Here is a 13744-nt window from a genome sequence, read left to right as displayed (position 1 = left end):
AACAGTAATATATGCAGCTAAACTGGTTAATGAAGATCAGTTAACTGCAAAGATAAAATCAAATCATGTTCTGCAACTTCTCAAGAAACCATGGTTAAACCTTACCAGGAGCAATTCTCTACTTTTTCTTTTTCTGGTAGAAATCTGCAGAACTTAGAATTGTATAAGCAGAACTATTTCCTTTTCCTGTTGGCTTTAAAGGACTGCCTTTTGATATAGTTTATTTTCATAATACTTTCAGTTGCTCTAAAATAAGATTTTATCAAATGCACAAGAGAAACGATAGGATGGCATGGACTTGGCCCTTCTTATTTTTAAGCCCTGTGTTCATTACATTTCTGTGGGGTCTAGAAATCATAAAAAGGGATTGTTCCTAAGTTTGATTTTTCAGATCAGTTGCTGACTAGTTCCTGTGTCAGATTATGAGGAGCTGCAAAGCTAAATGCTGAATTGAGCTCATCGTGATTGTGAAAAATATTAGTGCAAGATACGTTGGGAAATGGAGCCAATATGGAAAGGTTTTCAATTAGAGCTGATAGCTTGCCTGTGTTAAGGGGCAGGCAAGGTTTTTTGAGTAGATGTAATATCTTTTATTAGACCAACTGAGTAGCTTGAAAAAAAGTTATTTGCAAGCTTTTGGGTGCAGTCACCCTTCTTCCAACATATGGAGTCTCTGCTGGTTTGAGACTCCAAGAAATGAGAGAAGCTAAAACTGGCATGATGTAAGTGAAAATATAAATAGGTAGAAATTAGGAGTGTACAAAATGGGCCCTATTTGATTTGGATTCAGCCCGAATCAGGGACAGTGATTTGATTCATTGATTTGGATCGCTGTCCCTGATTTGATTTGGTCCAATCCAAATATTTGGCTATAGACACAGCTTTAAATGTTTTTTCTACATACCTCCAGGTACCAGGTGTGGCTTGTGAATGCTTCAAATGTGGGGAGGATGGAGCATTCCACAGGAGTGCGGGGGGCGCCCCCCTGCATGTTTTGCAGCGAAACCAAAAGTGGACCAGAAGTACTTCCGGGTCCGCCAGGGACTGCACAGGGGACCCTGGGTGGCCCCCCAGACCCAGGAGGCACCAGTTGCCAAGCTGGGCTCCCCCCCCCCGCCCAGCCCGGTCTCTGGTGGACCTGGAACTGGACCAGAAGTGCTTCTGGTACATTTTCGGGTCCGCTGCTGAGCGTGCTGGGGACCCCCCCATGCTCCCGTGGGATGCTCCATCTGCTCCACTATCTCAGCATTCATGAGCTGCCTAGTACCTTGAAGTATGTAGAAAAGACATTTAAAGCTGTGTCTATGTCCAAATTGCCAAATCTTTCTGAATTGTTTCAGAGGATATCAGTTCTATTTGGAGAGATTAAGGAGTCTCCTGATTTGATTTGGAGATTCAGCCACCGAATTGGGCCTGCGCCCGTCTCTGTTCGATGATCCGTTCTTGCGCCACCTTTGCATGGGCAGCTGGTCTTCTGTGCCAAGTAGTCTCGTGTAAGCCCCAGAGTGTCCCTCAATCACCTTTGGAGTGGCCCCCAAACTCGCCTGCCACGACTTTTGATGGATTTTCAGTGAAGGGGGTCTCCTTTGAGGGCGCCTCCAGAGTTGTCACGTCCCTTGGTGGATGTCTGCGGAGCTCCAACCTACCCTACACCCTGGCCATGCGCCACCCTTCGAGACGGGCCTCAGGATCTCTTTGTGGCTGACCCTTGGACGATGACCTCCTTGGTACCTATGTCCCCTTCATTGCGGAAGGATGCCTGAGGTTCCATCTGGATCTGGGAGGTTCGACACTTCTCATATTCCGAGACGTTCCTCCGTGGCTCCGGACATTCCAGGAGGATGCCACTGACCGCCGCTGCGTTCATAACGCACCCGCTATCCTCTGTCAGGGTCCCTGGTCTCCTGGAATCCAGCTGAGAGCGCTGGGTAAACCCGCGCTGGGCGGAGAAAGAAAACGGAACAAGAAAAAAAGAAAACCAAAGAGAGTGCATCGACAACACAAAACAAGCATTTCGGTGAGGACCCTTAAGCCAAGAGAAAAGGAGACCAAGAAGGGAAAAACAACGAAAGGGGAAAAACAATAGGGAAAGAAGGAAAAGAGGGGGAGGGGTGGAGCTCAAAATCCGTAGGCTCACCGACTCCACTCCCCCAGTGCCTTAAGCAGGCACGTCCCCCTGGCTGGGACCTGTGCTCCCGCCCCAGTCAGGGTTTTCTTCAGCTCCAGCCAGAGCCCTCTTTAACTTGGTGTCTCGGCGCCGTCTGTCCCTGTTGTGGGTACCCTCAGCGGCTCTAGCAGACGCCGCCACTCGTCTCTCGGCCAGTCCCTCCAGCTCACTTCTGAGCCAGTCACTCCTGGAGGCGATTGCTGCAGCTCCTGCCGCTGTGGCTGCTCGTCTCCACACCAGTTCTTCTGTTCCTGGCTGGTGCTGTTTCTCCCCGGTATGGGGAGGGCTTGCAGTCTCTGCTGCTGCAGCCGTTCCTCCCCACACTAGCTCTTCAGCTCCCTGCTGGTACTGGGAGCCTCCACCGCAGCAGTTCCCTGTCGCTCCTTCTGTTCCCGGCGTGCCCACTCCCGTGTATTCGGAGCCGGCTTTCATCTTCACCAGGTAGTGTCTCCTATTGATGTCATCCGGTCTCAGCTGCAGATGAGCGTGGCTGATGGACCATGTGGGCATCTCTCCCTGGTGTGCTTCTTTGCTTCTTTGAAGTCCTGCAAGAGGTGAGGGTTTTTTTCTTTTCCATCTGTCTAGGGTTTGCCTACGGGTATGGCTTCCCACTCGCTTGTTCTTATGTCCCTGGGACAGGGCCAAATCTCCGCCGAATCGAACCGGTGACCAAAACTTTGCACAGCCCTAGTAGACATGTTGAATATTTTAAACTTATTAAATATGGGAATATATAAATAGGAAGAAATTATGTGTTAAGGGGTGGACCTACTAGGTTTTGATAACAGGTTGAAGTACCCATAGTAGTATACTTTTATTATTGAAACCCTGCCTTAATGCAATAAGCTCATATGTCGTGCACAACTAGTTGGTTGTATACATGAGACAGAGATATGTCTGCAGTCACTAGGTGGTCTGGAACCAGGGCAGATGATTGAAATTCAGTGGGATTTTGAAGCATTGCAGTTGTTTTGGGCATTGTGGTGGAAGAGGCAGTGGCTTTTCAGAATATTGGTTTCCATTAAAAAGGTACATATTCATATTATTATATCTTAGTGGCCCATAGATTTTGCCAGCATCAGAGGCTCTTTTTTTCCCCAATGCCTGAGAAAATAATTATAGGGCGAGGTTGTTTTTGTTATTTCATGTTCTTCATGTTTAATAATGAAGATGGTACAGTGGCTTATTTCCCTGAACACAGTAGAAATAAAGAGCAGGCAGTTACCTTGTTCAGAAATCCACGTCTATGTCCTGAAGACAGCTTGTGGCTGACATATCAGCTGTCCTTGCTACTGCTTTTCATGTTTTGGACTTTTCCTCTGTGTCATGGGATGGGGTCCTGCAGTTTGGCCGTGATCTCCCCAAGGCCCCCTTACCGTGCCAAGTTGGCCCAATGGGCACCCTCGATTCTGGCCCGCTCCGTCTTTGATGGCAAATATATAGTAGGAAGGCTGCCTTTTACGTCCTCTTGGATGCTGTTTGCTGTACTCTCTGACCCCATGGACTCCCGGACCCGGGGTGGGCACAATGGCACAACAGGTGTTTTGGGGCACCCTAGCCTTATGGGCTATGCATGGGTCCAACCGCCCCTTTACCACTCCCCAAGCCTCACTGATGGTACTGACGTTGTTTGGTCTGGACCTGGTTATAATTTGGCCCCCTTGTCCTCCCTCAGCTCTCTGCAGCCCTGTCTTGCTCTGCACCTCACTGGCGCTTGTGCTCTTTGCAGCCCTGTCTCACTCTGTCCCCGCAGAGTGCTGTGCCCTCTCTCGCGCTGGGGGCTCCACACTGCTGTGGGTCCCCTATGAGGCTTCCTCCTTCACCTAATAGCCTCACCCAAACCACCAGTGTTATACAACAGTAAACAAAACACAAGCCCCTGGGCTGTAACATAAACTCAAGCCACCGGGTTATAACATCATTTAAACCCTACTGGGGAATACTCCGTCCCACAACAGTATCAGGAGCTGCTTGTGCAGTCAGGCCCCTCCCCTTTGCTTGCTCTGGGAGAGCTCCTTCCCCCTTGGTTGCTGGCAGGGAACTGCCTTCTTGGCCTCAGACCTGGGATTTATATACAAGCCAGGCCCTGCCCCTTCCGGTCAGCTGACCGCTGACAGTTGTGGGCCACTACCTCATTCTGGCTGCCCTGGTAACCAGCAGCTGGAGCTTCCACCTCACTGCTAGGGTTCCCTCCCTAGCAGTTTCAGCTCTTTAAAGGAGCAGGGCACCTTAGTGTGCTGTGACACTGTTATACAAATATGCTGCAGCTGATAAGTTCCCAACTCTGTGTTTACAGCCAGGTCTTGGGAATCTCATTTGTTCACGTGACTTAGTTTCTGTTTGGCATTACGGTCGGGCTGCCTTACTTCCAGCTATCCCTACATACAGGGACATTTAATGCAGTTTTTTATTTAAGCTTAAAGAAAGGTGCTTAGCACACTAATTCACTTTAATGAAATTTATGATTGACAAAATTCAAAACCACTTAGTACAAATATTTTAACATGCTGAAATATGTTGTAAAAAAACTTTTTACAGAGCAGATCTTTTATTTTAGAGTCTTCCTCATGGTAGATTTAATTTAAATCAAATTGATTTAAACACTGGTCAGGAATCCTCGATTTTAATTTTTTTTTTTTTTTCTACAAAAAATGCATTCTTGTTGTTTGATATAACCTTAATACAGTAAAATCTTTGTTATCTGGCACCTGTTGGGGAATGGGGGGTGCTGGATAACAAAATATGCTGGTTAACTGAATGGCCCGAACAGGCGTCTTTGCCTGTTTGGGCTGCCACCTCTCCTGCTGCATCTGGGGCATCGCCGCCCCTCCCACGGGCCCTGAGGGACAGGGAGTGGGGTCCCACGCAAGTGGCTTTGCCCTGGGCCGTCAGGGCTTGGTGAAACCGGAAGTGCCACAGTGGGCATTTCCGCTTTCGCTTTTCCCTTACAAGCTGGTATGCCGATTACTAGAGCCTGCCGGCTTGTAAGGTGCCGGATAGTGCCTTATTCACAACTCAGGAAAACTTTTCATTTTTAGAAGGTACACATTATACATTTTAAAGCAGTGATTTATTTTGATATTTTTTCATATTAATTTTGCAGCTACATCAGAAAACATGAATTATGATTTGGTTATTTTATTTACCAAAGCTAATTGAAGTAGATACTTGTGAAGTCATTGGGAGGTGAACTATCTCCAATTCACTAGATTAATTATGGATATTTGAGGGATATTTTTGCCATGCTATATTAGGAGGATATCAAATGAGCACTGCAGCTGTATGTTCTTAACTTGGGGCTTTCTTTTAGATTTCTTCTCATTTTTTATTTCTTCTCTCTCTTATGGCCTTGGAAGCCTGCTGCCATGATAGATTTTCTTTTCTATCTTACCATTCACTCACTAGATCTCAAATCAATGCAGAGACTATACTCAGGAACTTATCCCACAATACTTCTTGTTTCTACTGCCCTTCCCTCCTTGCATTTAGCTCAAGACTCCTCCTTGCCCAGATCTATTCCACCCCCCATAATCCTGTATTCATTTTAACTTCTTGAAGCTGCACTTTTAGAGAGAGGTAAGGGCTTGTTCTGTGTACACAAACTTGCAGAGAGATAATGGGGCTGATGGGTACATAATCAGGTCTGTTATCTCTCTTGTCCATGCATTGCTGTTAACAAGGATGTTATCTCTGGAGAGACAAATCCACAGTTTAAGAACTGAAACTAAGCATCACAGATGCTTAATGGGATCTTCTAGACTGAGCAGAGTCCCATCAGGTAGTATGGTTTTCTTTAATCTGATAGAGGAGCCTCTGGGAAAGCCCATAAGGTTGGGCCCCTAATACAGTCCATGGCCTGTTGTGACCTATTTATAAAACTTTTCTGAAAAGGTTATATGAATATATTGTCTCAAATAGTATATAATTAGAAGTTATAATCCCTATTCCATTATGATATTTTTGAGCTTTAACATATAGTTTTATATAGGTTTTATTTTTTTTAAAAGCATCTTAACAAAAAAAAATTTGATTAAAAAAAATCTGTTTTTTTTTTAAATAATTTTTACCCACCCTGGTCTTCATATCAGTTCTTGAAGGGGTAAAATACATGCTAGTAAAATGGGAAAGGGTGCTAATCTCTAAACATTCATGAATGCTAAAAGCAGGAGGGGTTGGTATGGTAAATCAGTCTGGGAGTCCATGTGAGACTTGCTTTTATAGGTAGCAAAAAATAAAAGGTAAAACTAGATTATTTCAGAATCAAATTTTGATATATAGTGAACGATATAATTTTATTTAATCATGGTGTCAAAATGCATCATTTGGCTTGTAGATGAAAATATTGGAAAGTTTTGATACTGGAATTCAGAGAAGCATTTGGTCTATTCTTTTCCCCCTTTCCTTCATGCTAGTAAAAACAGAAAAGTAGTTCATTAAGTTATAGTATCTAAGCAATTAAACTTCAACTTCTTCATGGAAGGAAAAAATGAAAAATACCCATAGAACATGTACGCTTAATTTTTTTTTTTTAGGGTTAAGTACCTTTCTCTTTAAAGGTGATTTCTATAGTAAAGACCAAGAGATGCTGAAATGGGGCTTGTGTAAGCAAGCTTATAATTAATGTAATTGATAGGGGTGCACTGATAAAGATATTTTTGGCCAATACCGATGGCCTATTTATTAGCCAGCCATGTTGGCTGATACCGATCCAATAACCGACATGCACCCGGGTAGCTCGGACAGCAGCGATGGGTCAGTAAGTCTGTGGGGAGGAAGGGGCCTGGGATGGGGGCAGATGAAGGCCCCCATGGTGAGGGAGGGAGTAGGGCTGAGCAGGGCACAGGACAGAGCCGCAGGTGGCTTGTCCAGGCAGTGCACCCTGGAGGGGGGGCAGCTCCCCACCCCGTGTGCACCCTAGGGGAGACATGGGGGGTATGTGTCCCCTGAACTTGTGCATGGGACAAGGGTGAGCTGCCCCTTGCAGGCTCAGAGCCAGGGGCTGCACCAGCCTCTTCCCAGTGGCGGGGCTGAGCTAGGGCTGTGCTTAGGGTAGGAGGCAGCAGCGCTGGGATGGGGTTGGGGGGGCTATGGAATAAGCTACAGCAGTGGTCACCAACCAGGAGATCTCAATTCACTGGTAGATCTCAGAGTCTCTTGCGGAAGATCTGAGTCGATCCAAGGCTGGGGTGGGGGGTTGCATGCATGTGTCCCAGCCCAGCAGGTCAGTCCGTGGGGGAGGGAAGGGACGAGGGCTAAATCAAGGCCCCTGTGGTGAGGGACAGTGATGCAGAGGCAGAAACAGGGGTAAGTTGAGTGGGGGCCTGACTGGGTGAGACTTGCCTCCTGAGGAAGCACTCCCCCAAATAATTTTTTCTCCCTCTGCCTCAATCTGTTCCCTCCTTCCCTCCCCACACTTACCTGCTGTGGCGTGGGAGGGGGGGTGGTGGCGCATGGTAGATCTTGGGGTGCTTTTAAATGCCAAAGGTGATCTACTTTAAAAGGTTGGAGACCGCTGGGCTACAACCACCCCAAAATTCACCATCGCCCCCTTGCAGTGCCTCTGCCACCCGCCCTGACCAGCCCCCACCGGGAAGAGGCCAGTGCAGCCCCTGGCCCCGACCCTGCAGCAGACAGCCTTCCCTCACCCAGCATACAAATCCAGGGGTCACATGCCCCTTAGATGAGCCCCTCACAGCTCCATCCCATGCCCTGCCCTGGCTGGGCAGCGCCAGCCCCTGCCCCAGCCCCACTCCTTCCGTCCCTCACCATGGGGGGCCCCCCTATGCCCTCCCCCCCCCCCAACTTATGGAATGGACACTGCTCTCCAAGCTGCTCAGCTGCATTTTTGGCCACGTGCATGCTACAGTGGCGCATATGCACATTATCAGCTGCACTGGCTAAAAAAAGCCAATTGCTTATAATGTCAGTTTTCCTTATATTGGTCCTGATCCAATATGGTGCACCTCTAGTAATTAATTACTTGAAATGTTTTGCTTCTTGACAGTAACCATGTGAAATGATCAAATTTAGTATAAGTATTAATGCATTGTCAGTTTATATGTATTTTCTCTATTTTATCTGGGTATGATAAAAATCCTAGACTTGCATATAAGAACTCACTGTAAGCTCAGAGTTCAGTAATTTTTTTTGTTTTTCCATTTAAAATCTAGGTTCCTTGCACTGACCCCTTGGAGAGTGTATCACCTGACTTCTCTCATAATACTCGGTGTTGTAATAATGCAGATCGTAAAGGATATGGTATTGTCTAGAATAAAAGGTAAGGCAGTGCATTGGTTCAGAGACTTCATCTCTTACAGGTATTTGCATGCACCTTTTGTCAGCTCAGTCATTTTTGCTTGCTTGTTCTGATTGTATATCTAATATTGTAGTAAAGAGGTCTTGCATTATCAAAACAAGTAGAAAAGAATCTCTGAAGTGCTAAAAATAAATTTTGCTTTGAAAAGTGACTAAAAATGGCATAATGAAGGTCCATGTTTATTTCATTAACTTCTATAGTAAATGTACTTTATTTACAAACTTTTATTTTGAAACCACAGATTTAGAAATGCATCTATGCCTAAAATAACATTGTTTAATATCAGGGCTCTTGATGCTGTTAGGAGTAGTGAACTTAAGAGCTGTTAACAGTCTGCCATCCTTAAGGAACTTTTCAAGTGGTGCATTTATAATAAACATAATACTTAAAAAGACCAGGCCAAGATTGATTGACATTCAGCCCATCTACAGTAGGGATTCCCAGCATATTTAACATCTTTTGTCAGCAGGGTCAAGTGTGCTGAGAATTTTCTTACTTGTATTTTAGTACTAATGTAAAGATTCTTCAGCCAAATGATGTGTAACTCGAGTACACCTACAACGTCTATTGCCTATAAGATTGTTATGGGTTATATTTGCTTGTGGTTGGACTGTTTCATGGTTGGACTGTTTCACTTTTTTAAAAGTCTTAAGTCTCCTAAAAAGTAACAGAAAAGCCAAGAAATGCTTGTCTGAACCACAGGTTTTTCTTTTTTTACTTGTGCTGCTGCTTCAGCTCAAGTGCTTGAGGCTGCTTTGTTTTCTGCTAAGTCAGTGTTTCCCAACCTTTTCCAGCCCAAGGCACACTTGCATTAATAACAATTTTCCATGTCACACCTGTTAAGGCATTCCCCATCCTCATACCTGTTGTTGCTCATTGCCACAGCAAAATTCTGCAGCACAGCTGTTCATTTCTGACAGCACACTTTTGTGCCACGGCACACTGGTTGGGAAACACTGTGCTAAATTATCTAATTTGTTTGACCGCTTCCTTCATGGACATTACCACCTAATAGTTTCTGTCACCATATATTATTGAACAAATTATAAATGCAGAAATCTTATCTTTAATCATATCCCTCTGTTCCTGTCAATACATTATTTGGCAATTCAGCAGAATTAGATGTAGACAATAAAGCTTTATTTCCTAGTTCTGAGGTCATGGGATAGTTAGTTATTTCACTATGGCTATTATGAAATGTCTCCAGTGATCTCAGAAGAGAAGTTCAGGGAAATTAAAACCACTAATTGGGTGCTATCTTCATAAATGTCTTGTAGCAGAAACCTTACTTATATGAAACTTGGGAATTACCACACTAATTAAGGATCTTCTTTCCTCAGGATAGGATAAATACTTTTGTGTAATCATTACAGGCCTTCAGCCATCTGCTAGATGGCAAGACTAGTGCAACACTGGAATATACAGTGATTGTCAATTTGTTGGATATTGTAAGATACTGACTTTTGTAATCCTGGTATATCAAAACAGTTTTGAAATATTCTGGAGAAGTTTGATTTTTTTTTTTTTTTTTTCCCCAAAAACCTGTTATTCCATTGTATAGTAGGAAGAGAGACTGAGCCCATGCTAACAAACTGAATAAACTAGAGGTGTTTTATTGTACTACAGAGATTTACAGTAACTTTTTCCATGACTTGGAATACTGTTGGAAAACAGGTGGGAGGGGACCCATGCATACTGTATAAACCAGTGCTGTGTTTCAACATATGCTCTACCAATTACAGGTGCACAGCTCTGGAGGAGCCTCACTGACAGGTAGGTGGATTGTCTTTTAAATGTTGGTAACTATGTAGGTTGTTCTTATAACACTAAATAATTCTAAATTTTATAAATGACTTTCACAAATAATAACACACTGTATAATCAAAATGAGAACTACATTGTTTCACTCATAATGTGATTTGTTGTTCATTATAGTCACATGGTCTATCAGTTTTATAGACTTATTCTCAGTGAAGAGTCTGACTTCCGATTTTAAATTATCATGGTATATTATTCGGACAGCTGTCAGATTTGGAACACTTGTCCTTTTTAAATATATTTTTCTTTAAGCAGTATTGAACTCTTGCGTTTCCTGGCAGTTAACCTGTTTCTTTGTAGGTGGTTCTTGGGGAAAGATGCTGGATTGACAACTGTAAAGGAATGATGTTTTCCAATAGAACAGACATTACACAAGTAATACCTGTACAAAGTTGCAGTCACCAAAATATTCCTTATCTTTTGTGACTGACACTGTGATTTAAGAGTTGTTGGCCTTTGTTTCTACGGATGCCTGTTTAATGATGGTAGTCAAACCTGTTGACTTTATTAGCCAACCCCATCCAAAAATATGCGTAGAATCATTTGGTGGAGAATAGCTACTGTTTCCCTTCCCTACCCTGCTCCTCCCCAAAGTAGCAGTATTTCATTAGTGCAGGAGTGAAATCTTATTTCTATAATCTGTTAAAGATTTTCAGAGCCTTCTGAATTAAAATGTTGTAGAAACTATTCCAGTATTGTCTGGTCTATAGATGTGCCCGTGTGGATGACATTCCCACCCCCCAATCTCACCTACACAAAAAAGATAAAATTGCAGGGAAAGTTTTATATCATAAACTTAATTAAAATGTTGTCAACTTTTATTACAGGAATTTTAAACAATTCTTTGTTGCATAGTTTAATGTTCGACTTTGGGGGTTGGGGAGCCATATCTTACACACCAAAAAATATACTATATAGTAATAGCTTTCACTTACTATTGACATTTGAAATTGTGGCCTTGAGGTGAGAGAGAATTTATTTCTTACCATGCCCATTCCCACATCGAAGTGTCCTAATCTTACACTAGGAAAGCAGCGATTGATAATGTAGACATGGAAATTCAAGGTTCATCCCTTTGTTCTATGATTTTATGCAGCTGTCACCATAGCATCTGAGTGCTTTCTGGGGTGCCTTTGTTAACGTGGCTTAATCAGGCTATCTCATTATTTCTTTCATATTCACATTAGGAAAATTTTGTGCAGTGTAATGTTTTGCTTTGTTTTTAATTTGTATGTGCATCTCGGTGCTTACCTTAGAGCAGGCAAAATCAAAGAAATGTGTCTTATTTCATTTGGACTGACAAGTATGGCTTAGTTCCTCTGAGAGTTTGTAGGATCATAGGAAAGTAGAGCTGGAAGGGACCTGCAAGGTCATTTAGTCCAGATCCTGCTCAAAGCAGAAGTATCCGTGACTAAACTATCCCTGCCAAGTGTGTTTGAAAACTTCCAAGGATGGAGATTCCATGACATCTTGGGGTAGCCTGCTTTCAGTGCTTGACCATCCTCTTAGTCTTTAAATATCTCCTAATCTCCAGTTTAAACATCCCCTGCTCAATCTTGGGGCAATTGCTCCTTGTCCTGTCTCCTACAGTTGCAGAGAAAAACCCCTCTCCATCCTCTCTGTAACTGCCCTTCAGGTATTTGAAGACGGTTATCAAATTCCCCCTCATTCTTCTCTTTAGGCAAAATAACCCTAGTTATTTTCTTCCAGCCTTTTCTCATACATCTTGCATCCGAGGCCCCTAATCATTGCTTTTGCTTTGCACTGGACTGCTTCCAAACTGTTCACATCCTTCTTGAAGTGTGGAGTTCAGAATTGCACACAGCACTCCAGGTGAGGCCTCACCAGTGCTGAATAGAATGGAAGAATTGTTTTCCCTTGATTTGCAAGTGATGCTCCCATTAATACTACCCAGTTTGCTGTTGGCTTTTTTTGCAACGAATCACACTGTTGACTTGTGTTCAGATAATGATCCCAGGTCCTTCTTTGCCATACGGCAGCCTAGCTAGGCATTCTCCAATTGGTATTTGTGCATGTGATCATTCCTGCCCAAATGCAGGACTTTGCACTTGTCCTAGTTGAATCTTATCTGATTGTAGATGTCTTCTTCAGTCTGTTCAGGCTTTTCTGGATCCTAGTCCCGCCATCCAAAGAGTCTGTAGTTTCACCCAACTTGATGTCATCTGCAAATTTGCTAAGCGTGTACTCAGTCCCATCATGCATATTATTAATGAAGGTGCTAAACAATACCAGACACCTGGAGAGCCCCACTTGATACCTCCTCTCAGCTAGACATTGAGCCATTAATGGCTGCTTGTTAAGCATGATGATCCAACCAGTTATGTATCCACCTTACAGTACTTCCATCTAGTCTGTATTTCCTTAGCTTGTTAATGAGAAGGTTGGAGAGACCCTGTCAAAAGCCTTGCCAAAGTCAAGGTGTGTCCCATCTACTGCTCTCCTCCTATCCATAGAGTCTGTCACCTTTATAATAGAAGGAAATCTGATTGCTCAGGTGGCTTGCTTTTGGTGAACACATGCTGGCTGTTACTGGTCACCCTGTTCTCCAGGTGTTTCACAGTGGATTCCTTGAGGACCTGCTCTGTGATCTTCCCAGGTATCAAGGTCAGGCTGACAGGTCTGTTGTTTTCTGGAACGTCCTTCCCTTTCATAAAGATGGGGAGTACATTTGCCCTTTTCCTGTCATCTGAGACTTCATTAGATACCCACGAGTTCTCAAAGAAAATAGGTAATAGCTCTGAAATTACCTCGGCCAATTCATTCAGTACCCTCAGGTGCATCCCATCCAGCCCTGCCAACTTGAAAGCATGTTGCTTTTTTCTAAGCTATCCCTAACCTGTTCTTCTGCTACTTTCAGCTGTTAGACTCCTTCCCTGTCTTTGCTGCCAAGTGCACTCATTAGCTGGTAGCTGCCCCTATTTGTGGAAAATGAATTAAAAAAGGCATTAAATACTTCAGCCTTCTTTCCACCATCCATAATTACATTGCTGTCTGCATTCATTATGGGACCTATGGTTTCTCTGGTCTGTCTTTTACTTCTGACATGCTTTTTAGTGCCTCTGTCTCTTGCCAGCTACATCTCAACTCATGTGTTGGCCTTTTCTCCCTGTATACCCATATAATACTCCTTTATAGTCTTCTCTAGTACTATGATCAAGTTGTCACATTTTATAGGCTCCTTTTTTTAATTTTAACTCATTTAAAGAATTGCTGTCTAGACAGGCTGTTCTCCTGTTGTAGTTCCCATTCTTGTGTTGCACCAGGATAGCTTGCTCTTGCACCACCACTTAAAGTACAACCAGCTCTCCTGGATTCCTTTCCCCCTCAGAATTACCTCTTTTTTTTTTTCCTTCCTAACAGTTCCTGCAGTTTGTTAAAGTCTGTCTTTCTGAAATCCATTGTCCTTTATTTTGCTCTCCATA

General features: G+C 43.7%; 1 protein-coding gene across 1 annotated transcript in view; it reads left to right on the top strand.

Moving 5' to 3' along the window:
- Positions 1-13744, top strand: part of RETREG1 (reticulophagy regulator 1) — a 122670-nt gene that overhangs the window by 20209 nt on the left and 88717 nt on the right. Inside the window, exons 2-3 of the mRNA XM_019488635.2 lie at positions 8338-8444; positions 10226-10256. Coding sequence (XP_019344180.1) covers positions 8338-8444; positions 10226-10256 — 138 coding nt within the window. The remainder of the gene's footprint in view (positions 1-8337; positions 8445-10225; positions 10257-13744) is intronic.

This window comes from Alligator mississippiensis, chromosome 5 (assembly GCF_030867095.1).
Source record: "Alligator mississippiensis isolate rAllMis1 chromosome 5, rAllMis1, whole genome shotgun sequence".
NCBI lineage: Eukaryota > Metazoa > Chordata > Crocodylia > Alligatoridae > Alligator > Alligator mississippiensis.
Note: the sequence above shows the minus strand (reverse complement) of the source record. Positions and strands in the feature narration are given on the sequence as shown.